Genomic DNA, 19620 nt, shown 5'->3' with positions numbered 1-19620 from the left:
TGCCTTTTGCCATGGCACTGCTGCATAAAAGCTGCATAAAAGCAGGATGCCTTCCAGTGCTTTTGTGCAACATTGACATGATGTTTTAAGCAGCAACAAGGAATGGGGTGGTGGTATCTGCTTTGCATGTGGATCAGAAGTAGGCAGTTCTACTCAAAAGGGAATCATAGGAGACCCCACCTTAAATGGATCAGGTCCAATTGTTACCAGATGAACACCTCTCTCAGTTTTCAGTTGTTTCCTCTTGAGAATATAGAAGGATGCGGGGACCCAGAAACCACACATCACTAGAAGCTAGAGCAGATCAGCTGTGTGCAGACCCATAATGTGATTCACTATGCCAGAAAAGTGGGGCATCCAGTCAACAAGAAAACTACAAATATCACTGAAGTTCACCCATCCATGTAAGAAATGTTATTAGAAAGGCAGAAAATGAAGAAGTTGAGTGTTATAATCTACTTAGGAGCATCATATCAGCTGCTGTTAATAACTGTGTTAATAGAGAAATAATAGAGAACTGTGTTAATAGAGAAATAACTGTGAGATCAATACCTGATATATTGCAGAAGCTTAGTGTGGTCTGGAAGCCAACTTACACTTCAGATGAAGGTGGAGTTTTTTCATTTCCTAAGACTGCCATGGATATAAGAGCTGCAAATAAACATTGGCTGCCACCTTGACTAAATATACTAGTGGAGGTCCTATAGTATTGTGTAATTGAATCAGGATGTCAGCCATTGTGTATTATGCCTGCATCATATTTAGATTAATTCAGAACAAATTAAAATGTGAACTTCCCAAACAGTAGTTTGCCTATAACTGATAACTGTTTTCAGAAATGGCTCCAAACATATTAGTATGTGTGGCCCAAAACAAAATAAAGCTACAAATACTACTACTACGAATGGCTATATATTGCTCATCAGTCAAAGTTCTCCAAGCGGTTTACATAGAAAAATAAATAATACATAAATAAGATGGTCCCCTGTCCCCAAAGGGCTCACAATCTAAAAAGAAACATAAGGCAGAAATGATCAACAGCCACTGAAAGGATTCTGTGCTGGGGTTGGATAGGGCCAGTTGCCCTCCCCTGCTGAATATAAGAGAATCACCGCTTTAAAAAGTGTCTCTTTGCTCAGTTATCAGGAGTTTCAAGCAAATACATGCTCTGGTAGTAAAATATGATAAGCTCAGTTACTATTTATTTATTTTATGTATTTATTAATTTGATTTCTATACCGCTCTTCCAAAAATGGCTCAGGGCGGTTTACACAGAGAAATAATAAATAAGTAAGATGGATCCCTGTTCCCAAAGGGCTCACAATCTAAACAGAAACATAAGAGAGACACCAGCAAGAGTCACTGGAGGTAGTGCTGGGGGTGGATAGGGCCAGTTACTCTCCCCCTGCTAAATAAAGAGAATCGCCACATTAAAAGGTGCCTCTTTGCCCAGTTCGCAGGGGCACCATGTAATCACCATTTATTTAATACCATTTGACTCCCAAAATCTGCTTAGAGCCCTTTCTCCTGACTGGTGAGAAGGGCTCCTATCTTCCCCGTAGAAGACCGTTCTTCCTGTGCTGGGCATGCTCCCCGCATGCCCAGATGATTCCCCACATGCCCAGGCAGCGGGGTCAGGGGCTAAGATGTGTCATTCTGGCCCCTGGAAACACCATAATGCACCGTGTGAGTGCATGGTGCATCATGGGGATCCCCCCCCTCCGGGCTCCCCACAGTCTGGTAGCTGTGGCTGCAAGCAGCCGCAGTTGACAGACGATCAGGAGGTTAGAAGAGCGCTCGCTCTCTTAACCTCATTTTGAAGGGAGGCTACTTAGGCGGGTTTGCCACCATGGTGCCGCTGGGATTGGCCAGATCCCTGCAGTTAGGAACATAGGAAGCTGCCATATACTGAGTCAGACCATTGTTCTATCTAGCTCAGTGTTGCCTTCACAGACTGGCAGAAGCTTCTCCAAGGTTGCAGGCAGGAATCTCTCTCAGCCCTACCTTGGAGAAGCCAGGGAGGGAACTCGAAACCTTCTGCTCTTCCCAGAGCGGCTTCATCCCCTGAGGGGAATATCTTACAGTGCTCACATGTGGTCTCCCATTCACATGCGTGTGTGCAAAACTGCACATTTTGCACACACACACACACACACACACACACACACACACACACACACATACACACGTGCAAAACCGGTCTGGGCTCCTTCAGCCTGGTTTTGCACGTACATGTCTCTTTTAGTCAGGCTGCTTCACCTTGTGATTGAAGGAGATGGAGTGTGTGTTTGGGGGCGGGGGGGAGGGAGTTATCTGTATGTTGTGTATGTGTAGCTTGGTGAAGCAGCAATTGCCAGAGATGGCTGCCTGTGCCAGAAACGGGCTGACAAGCTGAATCCCCGAGAGAACCTAAGTAATGGAAGACAAAATACACTGCATAGTTACAGACTGCACCACAATACAGGAAGCTGCGGAAATGTCTGTTCTCTTTCCTAGTTTTTGATACAGACAGGCCATTATAGACCTTTCGGCATGGTGAGGGAAGCCAGCATTTGGCAAAATCCCATCTGCTGTCCAAAGTCTGAAAAGGAATGCAGTGGAGGAAGAGGAGCAGGAAGAGCAAATGAGACAAGTCATGGCAGCACAAAAACACAGCCGGGTGGGAAAAGAAGAATGTTCATGGAGTGCATGGAGAGGCATGGGTGGGAACCACATGAAGTGTTAGATAAAGGACTAATCTGTCCTCTCAGCAAACAGGCTGCACACACTGCACAGCTGGCCAGGCCTCCCAAGCTCACCACAAAGGTCTCATCCAGGAAAAGTACTTGCCCTTGATCAGGCCATGTGACTGACATGCTCCCAAATTAGTTCTCTAGTGCCAGACTGGAGCTACTACCAGCCTCGCTCCTTTCTCAGCAACTACAATCCTTTGGGGTTTTTTTTAAAAAAATGTTCTCTTATTTTTAATAATTCTATTCCGCTATTATAAAAATAAAAGAATGAGAGTAAATAGGCAATTCAAGCTCCCTCTTCCCATAGGAAAATTAGGGCCAAACTACTAAACATGATGTACTTTACTAGGGTTTTCTTTAAAAACAAACAAAAACTTTAAAATAGCAGCTGAATGGGGGGTGGGGTCAGGACTGTGTTGTAGGGTAGAAGGGTGCATAACTTCTTTTCTTTCACACTGCTTTCCCAGCAAAGATCACACCCCCAAGCATAGCGTAGTGGTTAAAGTGTTGGACTAGGACTGGGAAGACCCAAGTTCTAATCCCCATTCAGCCATGAAACTAGCTGGGTGACTCTGGGCCAGACACTTATCTATCAGCCTAACCTAACTCACAGGGTTGTTGTGAGGATAAAAATAAGCATGTACTCTGAGCTCCTTGAAGGAAAAGCAGGTTATACGTGTAGAAAAATAAATAGGATAAATATAAGACTCCTGAAGGTGTCATTGGTGCTCCTCCTGGAACCAAGCTCAAACCCTTTCTTCTGGCTGGTATCCCACCAGGATAAATAGGGAAAGACCAGAGATATACCGTGGATGGTTGATCCATTGATGCCAGGCTTACTGAAGCTGGCATGTCGTAGTTGCTGTTATGATCCTTTTGGCTCTGTTCTGCTGGCTAAAACCCCTGATTCTGCAAGATCAGATGCTTTTGAATGCTTTACTTGTTCCAAACATTAGTCTGACATTGTGGGAGGAGCTGGTTTCATCTGTTATAACTTGGAAGCACAGAACTATGCAGTGCCTCAGACTGTGTTTGAGACACTGTCATCATCAGGGGAAACAAAACTTGAGTTTCCAAAGAGAAATAGAGTGTTCTCCCCCATCTCAAATGGCTTAACATGGGCATAGGATAGAAACCACCCCACCAAAGGAAGCCCATTCATTTCTAGGGTGGTTTTTCTCCCAACTGACTTAACATGAGAATGGGATAGAAACCACCCCACCATAGAAAGCCCATTCATTTGGGGGTAGTTTTCTACCCTGTTTCATATTTTTATGAATAACATGAGCTGGTCTTGTAGTAGCAAGCATGACTTGTCCCCTTAGCTAAGCAGGGTCCACCCTGGTTGCAACCCCTGATAACTTGGCAAAGAGGTACCTTTTAACATGGTGTTCTCTTTACTTAGCAGGGGAAAAGTAACTGGCCCTGTCCACCCCGAGCACAGTACCTCCAGTGTCTGTTGCTGGTGTCTGTCTTATGTTTCTGTTTAGATTGTGAGACCTTTGGGGACAGGGAGCCATCTTATTTATTTGTTATTTGGAAGGATGGTATAGAAATCAAATCAAATCAAATCAAATAATAAACAAACAAACAAACAAACAGATAAACAAATAAGAAAGGGAGACTAGAAGTGTGAGCACTTTAAGATATTCCCCTTAGGGGGTGGAACTGCTCTGGGAAGAGCATCTAGGTTCCAAGTTCCCTCCCTGGCATCTCCAAGATAGGGCTGAGAGAGATTCCTGCCTGCAACCTTGGAGAAGCCACTGCCAGTCTGTGTAGACAACTCTGTTGCCAGATTTGGCTTTTTTAAAGCCAAATTTTGGGTTACGGCCCATTTGACTCACGAGTATACTGAGCTAGGTGGACCAATGGTCTGACTCAGTGTATGGCAGCTGCCTATGTTTTCTGTGAGCAGGTGCTAGGTTTCCAAGGTGCTGTCTCTTTTGGCAACACATGACAAGCAAGCCAAAGAAGTACGGTTTGAAAATATGATGGTTCTATGATGCAAAAACATCCTATCTACTGACAGGGAAATGTTTACCTTTGGAAGCCAGCTGGTTTGCAACAAAGACAAATAGGCCTGCAAGTTGTGCAGCAATATGTACTGCCAACAACATTTGGGGCCACTTCAGGTGAATCGCCCTCTACATGCAAAACCTTGTTGAAGCACATGTAGAGGGGTGATTCAGATGAGCATCTCTCTCACACAATAAAAAGATGTGCCAAGAGTGCATCGGCGCATCCACCAGTGACATCAGGGTAGGTCAATTCTTGCCACAGACCTGACATTCTCATGTGTGTGGGGCAATGTTTATCTGAACCTACCCTCAGAGAATTGTGGTGAGGGACAGTTTTCCCCACAGTGTATAGCTGGCAGAAGCTTTCCTGAGCAAGGGGTTAATCTGTGTAGGCACTATGAGAAACAACAAGCCAGATATGCCCCTAGATATGCAACCACATTCACAAAGTGAAGCACTGTCATCTGTGTTTAGCTTGGATGGACAGAAGATGTTGGTATTGTGTGTCTCCAGGAAATGCTGTTTAACCCCAGCGTTTGTGTCAGTGTAGTGTAGTGGTTAGAGTATTGGACTAGGACTAGGGAGACCTGAGTTCAAATGCCAGTTCAGGCATGAAACTCATCGAATGACTCTGGTCCAGTCATTTATCTCTCCGCCAAATCTACCTCACAGGATTGTTCCGATAATAAACATGACCATGAATACTGGTCTGGGCTCCTTGGAGTAAGAGCCAGGATATAAATGTAAACATTTTTTTAAAATGATGCTCTGCGGAAGTATAAGGAGCTCGCCAACTGCAGTTAACTCTTTAACTGCAGTCCTTCTCATGGTGAGAATGTGACCTTAGTATGGAATCCCCCAGCCATGCTGAATATGGGAGCAAAAGACAAGCTAAATTGTGCAGAGGGAAGTTTGCAGTTAGCATAGGAAAGGTGGACCTTTGCTGAATAGGACGACGACGACGACGATGACTACTACTACTTATATACCTCTTTTCAACAAAAGTTTGCAAAGCAGTTTACCATATTTTACGGACTATAAGACGCTACAGACTATAAGACGCACCTAATGAAATTTTCATCCAGTTTTTGAGTTTTCGAGCTTTCCTTCTCCTCTTGCCTCCATCTCCCCTCCAAGCCCTCCCACCGAGCCCCGCTCTGTCCTTTCCCTCCTGCCAGCAGCAGCGAGCCCACGTTGGTGACCCGCAGCGGTGGTGGCTGCTGCTAGTTGTTGCTCGGGCCCTCCTTCACCTTGTGCCTCCGGCGGCTCCTGTGGGCTGGCGCTCACCTGCACGGGCTCATGCCGCCCCTTTCCCTGCTTGGCTGCAAAGGGCTTCTTAAAGGAGAAAGGGGCAGCAGGGAGGTATAGCAATGGAGTGGGGAAAGCGCGGGAGGGGTAAGTAAACCCTTCCCCGCCCTTAAAGGAACCCCCCCCAATCCTTCTGAACCCTTCCTCCTCCTCCTCTTCCTCCTCCTCCCCCTCTCTTTCCCGACAAGCCCTAAACTTTCAACTTCTCCCCGGCCAATCGGAGTATAAGACGCACCTGAATTTGGGGGGATATTTTTCAAGGAAAAAAGTGTGTCTTATACTCCGGAAAATACGGTACATAGAAAAGTAAATAAATAATAAATAAAATGATTCCCTGTCCCAAAAGCCTCTCAATCTAGAAAGAAACATAAGACACCAACAACAGCCACTGGAGGGATGCTGTGCTGGGGTTGGATAGGGCCAGTTGCTCTCTCCCTGCTAAATATAAGAGAATCACCACTTTTAAACGTGCACCTTTGCTCAGTTAGCAGGGGTCCTCAGAAATCTGACTATAATTATAGAAGGATCTTGGCCATGGGGAACGGCAAGGCTGTGTAATGAAGCACTATATATAGATTGAACCTCCCTTTTAGTTCTGCTCACAGCTAATTATGGGAAAGCACTGCTGGAGCAATGCTAAAGGGCTCTAGTGTGGAAGCACTTTAGGTATGCCGGAAGTATGCTGGAAGTATCCTCCCTATATCTAGTCTATTCAAAGCAGTTTGTCCTATGCGTTTCTCTCATTTTCACAAAGCTCGTCCATGGAGGACGTCTCTCTGTTTTTTTAAGCACTATCATGTGGTAAATGTGAATATTCCTAATAAAATTGAGTTGTGGAAATAATCTTCCACTCTGATTGCTTCTCATTTCATTCTGGCTTCTAGTTTTGAAAGGATGAATATGTGTGCAAGAGATCCAAAAGTTGATGGACTTTTAAGATAAACAAGCTTAAGATCACACAAACCTTTTCAAGATTAATCTCTTCTGGACTGCTCTGCTTCAGTCTCCATTTTATAAGTGAGGAGCATTTCAAACATTATTTTTTAAAAGTCTGCTGTGTTTAAATCTCCTACTTATGGATGGGGAATCTGTTCGCAAAGAGGCCAGTTGTAGGTTCATATTGCCCAAAGCTATGGAGTGAGATAGTTAACAGATTTATGAACATCCTTCTAAAAATGATACATTCCTTAGCACAGATACAGGGGTGTAGCTATAATTGTGCGAAGGGGTTCAAAGAGCCTGGGGCCCCCAGCTCCTGAGGGGCCCCCAGCTCCATCCATCCCTATTTTTTCATTATCTCACTCACTTCAAAGGGCTGCCAGAGAGAGGGGTGAACACAGGCCCCCTCTCCCCTAGCTACGCCCCTGCCAGATATATTGGTTGAAAAGGATCAAAAAAATTAAAGGAATAATACATGACATTTCTGTCAAGAGCTTCCCCTAAGTGCTCAAAGAGTTTCATTAGTTCAGGAATCTCTTGTAAGGTAGACCAGTATTGTTATCTCCATATTGCAGATGGGGAAAGAGTTGCTCACTTAAAGTCACTCAGGAAGTTCATCATTAAGCTAAGCTATGAGCTAGAAACTCCTGACTCGCAACACATGTCATTACCCCATGCAAATAACCATGTCAATCAATCAATCATCTTTATTTGGTTCATTGACCAGCCATGCCATTACCCCATACAAGGAGACAGGCAGGCCTGGGAAAGTATGCAAAGAAGAACACAAGGGTATTGCAAAGCAACCTCACTCCAGAGGTGGAGGATCTGAGGTGGAGGATCCCTGTTTTTTTCATTATCTCCCTCACTCCCAGGGGCTGCCAGAGAGAGGGGTGAACACAGGCCCCAGACCCTGCCAGATATATTGGTTGAGAAGGATCAAAAATTTTAAAGGAATAATACATAACATTTCTGTCAAGAGCTTTCCCTAAGTGCCCAAAGAGCTTCATTAGCTCAGGAATCTCTTGTAAGGTAGACCAGTATTGTTATCTCCATATTGCAGATGTGGAAAGAGTTGCTCACTTAAAATCACTCAGGAAGTTCATAATTAAGCTAAGCTATGAGCTAGAAACTTCCTGACTCGCAGCACATGTCATTACCCCATGCAAGGAGACAGGCGGGCCTGGGAAAGTATGCAAAGAAGAACACAAGGGCATTGCAAAGCAACCTCACTCCAGAGGTGGAGGATCTGAGGAGCATATTGCACACTTCCCCAGCTCTGCTTACCGTCTTGCATGGGGTAGCATAGTGTTTAAGAGCACAAGTATTTAGTTCCAGTTTACTATACACCAACTTATACAATGCAGAAGGTTGGGAAATAAAAGAGAGTGGCCTGTGTGAGACAAATCCATTAGACTCCCTTTCCCCCCCCTTCCAAAATCTCTATGCAGGTCTGTACACAGGTGCAGTTATTCACATTTTATGTTGAACGCAGGTACAGCAGTACACTTACTATCTGCATCCTGCATTCAAAGGAACTTGAACCTAGATACAGGTTCACATTTAAAATGAACACAGGTGCAGTCATTCACATGAAAATGTGTGTATGTGTACAGACAGACATCTGAAGGAGGTACAACATAATGTCTGAATAGGACAATTTTCTTTCTTTTTCTTTAGCTTTTCCTATCCCTCATGCTCCCAGCCTTAGTATGTGGTAATGGTCTCTTTCAGCTCTCTTTTATTTCTATTTCTACAGAAGAGATCTCCAAACGCTTCTCATCCTCCAAGGGTAAAAGTAAAAAGCTCTCCCATGATTGAAAAACTGCAGGTAAGACCTGGTTGCTCTCTGCATATCTGCTTGTAGGGAAGCAACATAGTAAAATCAACGTTTTTCTAAGGGCAGCTCCAATGGGCGTGAAGCGGGAAGCATGAGTGGACACGCACACCCCTGACAAGTGACTTGCTCCCCCGCCCTACCCCCCAATTTCTGTTTCAGAACTCTAATATGTGGGACATGGCTGGCGCACACACACACACACACACACACACACACACACACTTTGCCCCTTCTGTGCCCCATTCTTTTTGCTGGTGCTGCCACTGCATGGTTCTTCATCATTGTCCTTATCCTGTTTGTTTTAACAAATTATTTATAGATAACTTTCTAAATGTCCATCCCATATGGGACCTTCAGGGTGGCTCACCATCCGTAACCTAAAAACAATAAAATCAAACAATAGAATCAGTTACATACTACTACAAGCAGCACAGTGTTAAACAATAACTACAGTGAGGCCATAAATGTAATGGACTTAGAGAGAATTTTCATGAAAAAACAACATGGTTTTAAGTTAACTCAGAAATACACTTAACGAGATCACCAAGCAGATCTCACAGGGCAGCAAGTTCTGCAAGCTGGGCATCACTGACAGGAAGGCTGTCCCCTTGGTCTCCACCCAATCTGTTTCACATGGCAGAGGAAGAAAGAGTAGGACCTCCCTTGCTGGTGCATGTGGGAGGAGACAGCGCTGCAGCAGATATCCAGATCCCAAATTGTTTAGGACTTCAAATGCAAGTATCAGTACTTTAAATTGCACCCAGAAACAAACTGGGAGCTAATGGAGCATGCAACATTAATGTATGTATGTATGTATGTATTCATTCATTCATTCATTTAGCACATTTGTATACTGCCCAAAATGCAAGTCTCTGGGCTGTTTACAACAATAAAAACAACAAATAAAAAGGTTAAAGCATTACAACAATTTAAAATTTAAAACATTAAAACTGTTAAAAACAAAATTAAAACACAATTAAAACAGTATAAAAAGCCTGGGGTGAACAAATGTGTCTTGACTGCCTTTTAAAAAGTTGTAAGAGATGGGGAGGCACTCATTTCAGCAGGAAGTGTGCTCCAAAGCCCCAGGGCAGCAATGGAGAAGGCCCGTCCCTGAGTAGCCACCAGACGAGCTGGTGGCAACAGCAGATAGACCTCTCTAGATGATCTCAATGGGCGGTGGTTCATAGCGAAGAAGGCGTTCTCTTAAATACCCAGGGCCCAAGCTGTTTAGGGCTTTATAGGTTATAACCTAGAGCTTGTATTTTGCCTGGAAACTTATTGGCAGCCAGAGTAGATCTTTTAAGATAGGAGTTATATGGTCTCTCCGAGATGACCCAGAGACCAGCCTGGCTGCCACATTCTGAACCAACTGCAGTTTCCGGACTATGTACAAAGGCAGCCCCACACAGAGCGCATTGCACTAATCAAGTCTGGAAGTGACCCATGTAACAGGAACAGGACAACTAGTGTAGAAGGAACAGATACACTGTCTGAAAATACTTCTGGATCTGGGTCTGTTTGGTACTTCAGACTGAGGCAATGACTAGGAATGCTGTTTATCAACTTCGGCTGATACATCAGCTGTGTCCACATTCCTAGACGAGAAAGACCTTAAAGCAGTGGTGCATATGCTGGTAAACTCTAAGCTTGGCTACTTCAATGCACTCAAGGTACAGCTGCCTTTGAATATAGTCCGGCAACTCCAGTTAGTACAAAATTCAGTAGCCAGGTTAGTCTCTGGGGTAACTCAGAGAAACCATATTACTCTGTATTGTATTGCATTGGCTGCCAGTAGGTTTCTGGGCAAATACTAAGTGCTGGTAATCACCTTTAAATCTCGAAATGGCTTGGGCCCAGCTTACCTAAGAGAATGCCGCCGCCTGTACATTCCCACTGCTCATGGAGGCCCTCTAAGGAGGTCCGCTTGCAGTTGATACCAGATGATCTAGTGGAGACTTGGGGTCAGGCCTTCTCTGTAGCTGCCCCTGAGTTTGGAATGTATTGACTACTGAGACAAGAGGCTTAACATCCTTGATGGCATTCACAAAGGCCTTGAAAACACAACTTTTGGGACAGGCTTTTTGCTGAGCTTTGTTTTAATCGTTTATATTTGTTTAATGAGGGGTGGTATACAAATCTAATAAAATTAAAATGATCACATAATCAGGTCTCCATCAGCAGGTTAGTACAGCATTCTGTACCAAGTTTTTGGTCATTTCTTAAAGGCAGCCCCATGTAAACCATATAACCAGGGCATCTGTACCAGTGGCAAGTTAAGTTCAGTAATTTACATGCGCAATAATACTGTTGTGTTTGTTTCTCTGAGTGACACCTGGTTTATGCTGGCTAGTTTAGTGGTGAAACATTGAGGGCTTCTGTTTCTATTCAATGCATGCTGCTTGCACTGTGAACTTTGTCCCAGCATTCCTCAGCAAAAGCATCCTAGGACCCTGGCAATATGAGCTTCTTCATCTCAGTGCCCTATTAATGTCACCCTGGGCTTTCAACTACACTGATCACCTCAACAGCTGCATTATCTGGGAATTTGGACATCGTAATTATGTTTTTCTCCTGTGGTGTTTTCTATTATCATTTGGAATGGAAGTGAGCAAGATTTCACAGCCCTGGAAGCTCTGAGTACTTTCTGGACAAGGACAGAGAGAGAGATTTAAAGTTAATATTGTTATGGCTTTGTTCACAACCTCGCTCATGCCAAGCCACTGGAGATATATTCTCTTGGCCGAGGTGCTGGAAAATCCATAAAGCTTTAGCTGACACAAGAATAGTCTTCGAATCCAGCTATTTGGGAAGGGCAACTATTCTGTCATATCTTCTCCAGATTATTTGTTGACAATGTCACCAAGAGAAGCATCAGCTGGCAAAACAAATGCCAGTCATTTGAAGAGTAAACACTCCCCCTTGTGGTCATGGCTAACAGTATTTTTCAAGTGGTGATGGAAGTCTTAGGAAAGAGTTAGGGTGCATTTTGACACAAAGGACCAAGAGGTAGTGATCTGTGACTGAAGGCGAGTTAGGACCAAATTCCACTCGTGGGTCCTCTGAGTAAGCATTTGGGAACCTTTGTGTTGATGTACTATTAGGTTCACTTAATATTTGCATCCAAAACAAACAAATAAAACATTGGTAATAGCTGAGGTCATAAAATCAAAACAGGATTTTAACTCTCGGGAAGAAAGTGGGAAATAACAACTATGACTTGTTTGTTCATTGTTTTTTGTTTGCAGGCTAATCTGGCATTTGCTCCAGCTGCCCTGCTGCCAGGAGCATCTCCCAAAAGCCCTGGCTTAAAAGTAATGGCTTCTCCATTTCACAGCCCACCATCCACTCCCATCAGCCCACAAGCTCAGTCTCAGTCAAGTGAATCAGAGGAGACACCGGCTAGCTTTGACCAGCCACCAGAGGGCACTCATCTTCAGTTTTATAACAAGGTATGGTATATGCTAAGCTTTCCCAATGCAGAAAACTACTACATAGACATTGTTAGGAAAGGACACCGTGAGAGAAAAGAAACAGACAAAAAGGTCACATGCAAAATGTAAAAAAGCAAACATACACTTCAGAATTTAGCAACGTCAAAATGGTTTTCATATTAGACAGTAAACAAGTTTACAACATTCAAAATAACCAACATGAGATAGATATCTATAAAAAGATAGCTGGCAAGGTCAGACAACTGGGGGAGTAATCTCTATTTATCAGTGCCAGATCTACTAATACAAAGCCTGATTACATTTGAATATTATTTTTTTTAAGGAAGAAATGGGATTGAGTTGCAAGCTAAAATACTGTCAACAGAAAATGTATAATGATAAGGCTGCATTTTCAAAAAGATCTTGAATTACTACATGATGATTTGGATTTGGTTAGCAAATGATCAACCAGGGTGAACAACGATTCCCTCAGACTTGAGTACATGTTTGTGGTCATAGTCATACAGACTGTGAGCTTATAGTCAATGATTGGAGAATTGACATCACTTAATGCTCTTCACTTTTTTTCATGTATCCTCATGTATGTCCCAAGTTCTGCATCAAAACACACTTGTATGATAGGAGAGGAAAGCTGGTCTTGTGGTAGCAAGCATGACTTGTCCCCATAGCTAAGCAGGGTCTGCCCTCTTTGCATATGAATGGGAGACTTGATGTGTGAGCACTGCAAGATATTCCCCTCAGGGGATGAAGCCGCTCTGGGAAGAACAGAAGGTTTCAAGTTCCCTCCCTGGGTTCTCCAAGATAGGGCTGAAAGAGAGTCCTGCCTGCAACCTTGGAGAAGCTGCTGCCAGTCTGTGAAGACAATACTGAGCTAGATAGACCAATGGTCTGACTCAGTATATGGTAGCTTCCTGTGTTCCTATGATAATTTTCTTTATTCTGCTGAATCTCTTTCCTGATTACCTGCTTTGTCTATCTTCCTTTCATGCTTACCTCCTACCAGATTCTTCTAGTCTCCTTACATCACCTTTCTTCATCTTTACCAACTTGCTATCTTCATCTGTCTTCTTTCCCTCTTACTCATAAACCGAATTCCTTTAGCCTCCCTGCATTTATAGCATCCTTTTCTGTCTTCACCTGGTAACGCCTTCCTGTTTCCCCTTGCTTCCAAACTCTCACTGTGAACTTAACTCTGTCCAGAATTTGGGCTGTGGTCTTGGCTCTGTGTATGCCTGCTTTGGGGGCTCGGTTCTAGTGCTGCACACTGCCAGACACGAAACACAGAGGCTGTTCTCACAAGTTGCCTGGGCTAGATTAGTTTGTGAGCCCTTTGGAGACAGGGATGCATCTTATTTATTTATTATTTCTCTGTGTAAACCGCCCTGAGCTATTTTTGGAGGGGCGGTATAGAAATCAGATAGATAGATAGATAGATAGAGCGCCAGGATCCACGTGGATTCTGGCACTCCCACCCAGCCTAACTCCTCTCCTGAGCCTGGCTCTTAGCTTCCTTAAACTGGCTGCTGGGCTCGTGTGTATCCTTGGCTCCATGAAGCCTAGGAGACAAAGAGACAGGCGCCTAGAGCACCTGTCTGATGGGAGAATTCCACAAGGCACCGCAATTGTTGCATAGTGCCTTGGGGAATTCCCCCCAAGAATTCTCCCCATGCTTGCACAGTGCCCTGTGGGATATGCGGAAGCTGGGATAATGAGTCCCTGTCTTTGTTTATTCACAATGCAGGGAGCAGTACAGATAGTCATCCGTGCTCTTCCCCGGCAGTGCAGGTCATGTGGGTGCACGGCTTGCACACTGCAGGGGCTTCACATGATTGCCTGGGGGAAGGTAGGTTGGATCCCGCCTTCCCCTGTGTGCCCGCCCACGAGCACAGTCATGCGAATAGCCCCCTAGTCTTTCCAAAACTACTAATACCTCAAGATTCCTCCTGACAAGACCATATGGGAAGGGCAGGACTAAGTAATAACCGCAACAAAAGTGAGAAGGTCTGGAGTTCCTGGTTTCACTAAGAATCTTTGGCTCATTGAACACTTAAAAAAATTTTTTTAATTAAACCTCACTTCTATATAGACTCCCTTCCACCCCATGGAGATTTGGAAGTCCCATACTGAGCATAGGTCATCAATGGCTATCAAGAGGTTTTTCTGTACTAAAGGAGGAAAACTAATTCCAGCAGCCTTGAAGCTTTTTGAGGCCAAAACTCTAGCCCAAATCCTATATGGGGCACAAGTGGTTGTTTACCTTAACCGAGTTTCCATAGAACAAATCCAAACAAAATTCTTGTGGTCTGTTCTTGCTGCCCTCAGATGTGTGCTTAATGTAGTGATTAGATTGGAGACTTGGATGCCCAAAATTGAGGTGAAGGCTTGGAAGTGTATGATCAACTATTGGCTTAATGTGCAGTTCTTCCCAATTGGATTAACTCCCTTGGTCCTTTCAGATTACCATCTGTCCAAGTGGAAATTACAAAGAAGTTACTGTCATTGGGTCTTTCAATAGAACTCCTTATTTCCTTAGGCTATGAGAAAGCCAAACAGACATTTTCTCAATGGGTTGATGATATAGAATACCAAAATAATGCTAACAGAATGCCCCTGTACATGAGGGACCAGACAGTAAATTTTGTATGGGAACCTGCAAGTTATTTAACAATGCCCTCCTTCCCCAGGCTGTGAAAGGAATTCTTGAGGGCAAGACATAATGTTCTCCCCTCCATAGTCTTGCAGGATAGATACTCAAATGTGCCATTGGCTGATGGAACCTGCCCATGTGGAGCAGAGGAGCCAGAAACCATTCAACATGTCTTGTTATACTGCCTCTTTTACAAGGACTCCCACACAAGATATATTTTCCCTCTATTGCAGAGGTACCCAGGCAGATCAGAGGGGTTCTATACCAAACTATTGCTCTCTGATACAAATCAAACCATAACCTGCACAGTAGCTAAATTCTGTGTAGCAGGAGTAAAAATACAATGGTCATAATCCCGTGTTGGTTGTAATATATTTATGTACTTATTGTTTGTTTTAACTTGGTATTTGAGCTTGATCGAAATAGACAATGATAGATTAATTACATAGGCTCCCAGTAATCTCCAAGTTTCTAGTCAGATCTACATCTGATAAGCAGCAGCATCTGCTTCCAGGCCATTCACTGGAATTATTAAATATGCACCCAGTATAAATAATCCAGTATAAAAAATAAAATGTTATGGTTCCACAGAGGGTTATTTAGTAAACCACATAACCTGCATTGCTCTACTTGCCAATATCCACAGACACACAAAGATGGGCACAGAAAATAATCAGTTCACTACTCCACTTTTTAGATAATAAGCAACCATATGTTTTTACTCTCTTGAAAGAGAAACTGGTGCCAGATGATAAATATATGAAACTGCCTTATACTGAGTCAGACCATTGGTCCACCTAACTCTGTATTGTCTACACTGGCTGGCAGCAGCTTTCCAGGGTTTCAGTCTGTGGTATTACGCATTCCTACCTGGAGATGCCAGGGAATGAACCTTGGACCCTTCTGCATATAGATCATGTGTGCTACAACTGAACTGCAGCCTTTTCCCCACTCCGCTAATGTGAAGGAGATGTAGTATATTTCTAAGACACTAGACATAGAAGCATCCCTGTCAGCTATATTTGCTAACACGGCAGCATTGATCTAGTTTATTGTTTTAACTAATAGTGGGTTCCATTTACTTTTAGGTGAGGACAAGGGGATCAATTAAACGCAGGCCACCCTCTAGAAGATTTCGAAAGTCACAGTCAGAATTTGGAGATGACCAAGATATTGGGGCAATTTCACCTCAGGAAAATGGTGCCAAGGATGAAGAGGATAGTGCATTCACAGACAAGACTGTGAAGTCAATCTCTCCAACTGTGGATGGAGTAGACCACCAAGAGAAGGAAAACCAGATAACAGCTGATGGAAAAACCCCATCAGATCACGGGACCAGAGGAACAGAAAGCAAAGAGAGAGAAATGGGAACAGAAGAAATGACAATATGCAAGGACAGCAAAGAAGAGAAGTCACAACAGAATGTTTCAGAAGAAAAATCTTGCAAAAACATCAAGGAAGGCAAAGAAAGGAATCCAGATCACAATACTGCAGATACAGAAGAAAAGTCCACTTTGGGGGGAAAGGAAGATGGTGATGCTTCTGATCAGAAGGATAAAGAAGAGAGAACAGCTAGATTAAGTGAGAGTGAAGATACAGAGCCAGTATCAGACACACAAGACATGGGGACTTCACCGCCTGCAGGAGACACAGAAACTGATGTGAGCTCCAGAGTGTGATGTGTCACCATCAGAACTGGGCACACAGTAAATGGGAAACCTAGGTAAGGGTGGGGTTCTCAATGCAGTGCTTGCTTGTAAAATGATCAGATGCTGTTTTTAAAATGAAAATCCCAAGGATACCAGTCTTATCCTTGCTCTTTGGCAATTGTTAGGCTTTTACTGCAGTAAATCTGGTCATCTCCGATGGAAGATAGTCTGATACAGACAGTGGAAATACTAGGACTCTCAAGGTGGTGACACACCAAGAAGAAAAGTCTTCCATGTTCATTTACAGAATGCAGCAGTTGCTGAGGCTTTTCAGCATTTTTCAGATGGAAAGAACTATAATGCGTATTAGTTACATTCTCTAATTAAAATAGACATTTCCAAACCTCTTGTGGGCTGTCAGCCATAACTATGATGCATGCATATCAATTACATGGTCACCCACAGAACCACACAAAACAATATTTTTGGATTGAGTTAGTGACTGTGGAATAATTTGTATGTGTGGCAAAGGAGAATTTCCATAAGCATCCATATCCTTTCGCTGTTCTAGGTTCACTTTTCCGCACATGGGGACACTGAGCACATTTTCACACATGAAAATTTACATCAACATTGAGCCTCTCATGTTACTTATTGGAATGTTTGGTTGTTATTCATACAGGATAGAAAAATGTAGATGAGGCATCTGTAACGTGAATAAGCCTTCTGGCCAATGGATGTTTCGCATTAGCTTTATAAGCCCAACTGAAACAAGAGCCGCTTTAAACCTCATGTGTGAGATCACCCGATATTTTGCAAAGATCTGCTCTCCTATTTAAGAAGCCGGTGCTGGTAACTGCCTGAGTTTATCATCAAAATACAATATAGTAATATTGTTGCAAAGAAGGCCTAATAATATGTCAGGTTATAACAGTAGGAAGTAGTGGAGAGAGAAAAGTGTCATCAACAGGGTAGTGAGCGACAACTTAAAACCTGGCCTTGGGCAAGCAGAGCAGCATTTCCTAACAGGCCAAGAAATGATTGCATTGCTGCCAGTTGCAGCTAAATAGTAAAATGTGAGTAGAGTGGTGATCTAACAGTGGCTTCCAGGTGGGATTCTGCAGGCAGCATCCTATCAAAGGGCTTGGATCAGTGGTTCCCAACTAGGGTTCCTCCAGATGTTGCTGAACTACAACTCCCAGCATCCCCAGCTACGATTTATTCATTCTGCCGTTGTAGTTCAGCAACATCTGGAGGAACCCTAGTTGGGAACCACTGGCTTGGCTCATCTTATGTGACTCTTTTTGGTGCTGCATTAACTTGCATTAAGTGCTAAGACAAGTACTGAGTTAGTTCCTCTTGAAAACCACATGGATGTGTCCACTGTTAAAGTCTGGACATTCTGATGGTATGTTGTGCCTAGGACTCAGATGACAGCACACCCTTTAAGCTGTTGCCCATGACAATTTCCTGTTTTCCAATGGACTGGCTGACTGTGAATATGAAATGGCTCTTCATCCATATCCAAGGACTCCTCCTGACAGAAGCTTTACACATTGCTGGTTTAGAATATTTGAACAGGCAGGGACCAGCGTATGCACAAGAGGTACTAAACTGCATAGCTGTCTGTACTTCAGACAAAAACAAAAGCATTGCTTTGCTGATCCATCTGGTCCAATGCTCTGTTTGCAGTGGTGGCCAGCCAGATGCCCTGTAAATCTTTCAGGCAGAGCAAGCTGGAGATAATTTCTAGTGGTCCCAAACATGTGGCATTCAAAGGTATACTGCTTCTCAAGATGGAGTTTTCACTTTAAGCTGTTAGGGATAACAGCCATTGATAGGGCTATTTTATATGAAGTTGTCTGATCTTCTAAAGCAGGGCTGCTCAGCTTCAGCCCACCTGCAGATGTTGGCATACGACTCCCATTATCCCTGGCTATTGGCCACTGTGACTGGAGGTTATGGGAGTTGTCGTCCAAAAACAGCTGGCGGGGGGCCTAAGTTGAGCAGGCCTGTTCTAAGATAAGATATGCTAGTGGCCATCACAACATTCTGCAGCCATGAATTCTATATGTTTATTAATTGGGTGAAAAAGTGGTCTCTTTTGTTCTGAACCTACTATTGCCTATAGTGTTTAGTGTTTTTAGATAGAGATTATTTTATATCTATTCTTTCCAGGTCATTAATAGGTTTTTAAAAAGAATCAAAGGTGCGACCCATACGAGCAGCCCGTCGTTTGCTCACTGTTCTTATAGCATATATAGCAATAGATGAATGGACTGAACTGAAAATAATTTTTTTCTCACTACAGTACTCAAAATAGATGTGCTGCTGATTGTGCTCATGGCAAAGTCAGAGACCTGATGCATACAGGCCATTTTTGTGGCAACCATCTGTCTTAGTAAGACAGACTTAGTAAGTATGTCATGCTTCTCTGGGCGAAAGCAAGGACAAAGTGTTCCTTCTCTGGCTTGCTGCAAAAGCAGAGGCTGTGAAACTGAGACTTAGAACTGCACAGCATTTCTGCCCCATGCTTGATCTCACACACTGAATCCAGAGGAAAGACAGCTGCCAAAACATTTGGAGCTAGTTGGGTTGCAGAAGGCATGTCCACTTAATGCCGAATGGGACTCCACTCCAGTTTTTTATTAGGGTAAACTCTCTTAGCCTCCATCTCCCTCAGGATTAGCCCAGTAGGCAGTGAGGTCACCAGGGTCACTTGGGACATAAACAATTAATGAAGATAACGTTGTCACTCGGCTAACCCGAAACATGCCCTCTGGTCTTGCCACTGTGGGTCTGCAATTAATTATTTGTCGAGTCTCTCTGCTTATTTCTCAATTTGTTTTTGCTGGAGGATGTAGTATGATTTGCTTCCTCTTGGTAGCTGTACAATTCAGTCCCCAGACCTGAAGTTTAGGTCTATCCAATAGCATTGCTTCTGAGGCAATCGTTAACAATACAGCCTAACTGTAATATTTTTCTTCTTCCCTGTTTTAAAGAAAAATATCTATAAACTGTGTTTTCTATTT

At 43.5% G+C, this 19620-nt stretch overlaps 1 protein-coding gene across 3 annotated transcripts in view; it reads left to right on the top strand.

Moving 5' to 3' along the window:
* Positions 1-19620, top strand: part of RCSD1 (RCSD domain containing 1) — a 75007-nt gene extending 55387 nt beyond the window's left edge. For all 3 annotated transcript variants that reach the window (XM_053307441.1, XM_053307443.1, XM_053307442.1), the window contains 3 exons: positions 8757-8828; positions 12086-12289; positions 16028-19620. In XM_053307441.1, coding sequence (XP_053163416.1) covers positions 8757-8828; positions 12086-12289; positions 16028-16618 — 867 coding nt within the window. In that variant the 3' untranslated portion in view covers positions 16619-19620. The remainder of the gene's footprint in view (positions 1-8756; positions 8829-12085; positions 12290-16027) is intronic.

Source organism: Hemicordylus capensis, chromosome 3, assembly GCF_027244095.1.
Source record: "Hemicordylus capensis ecotype Gifberg chromosome 3, rHemCap1.1.pri, whole genome shotgun sequence".
Classification (NCBI taxonomy): Eukaryota; Metazoa; Chordata; class Lepidosauria; order Squamata; family Cordylidae; genus Hemicordylus; species Hemicordylus capensis.
The sequence above is the reverse complement of the archived record's forward strand: the minus strand, read 5'-3'. Positions and strand labels throughout refer to the sequence as shown.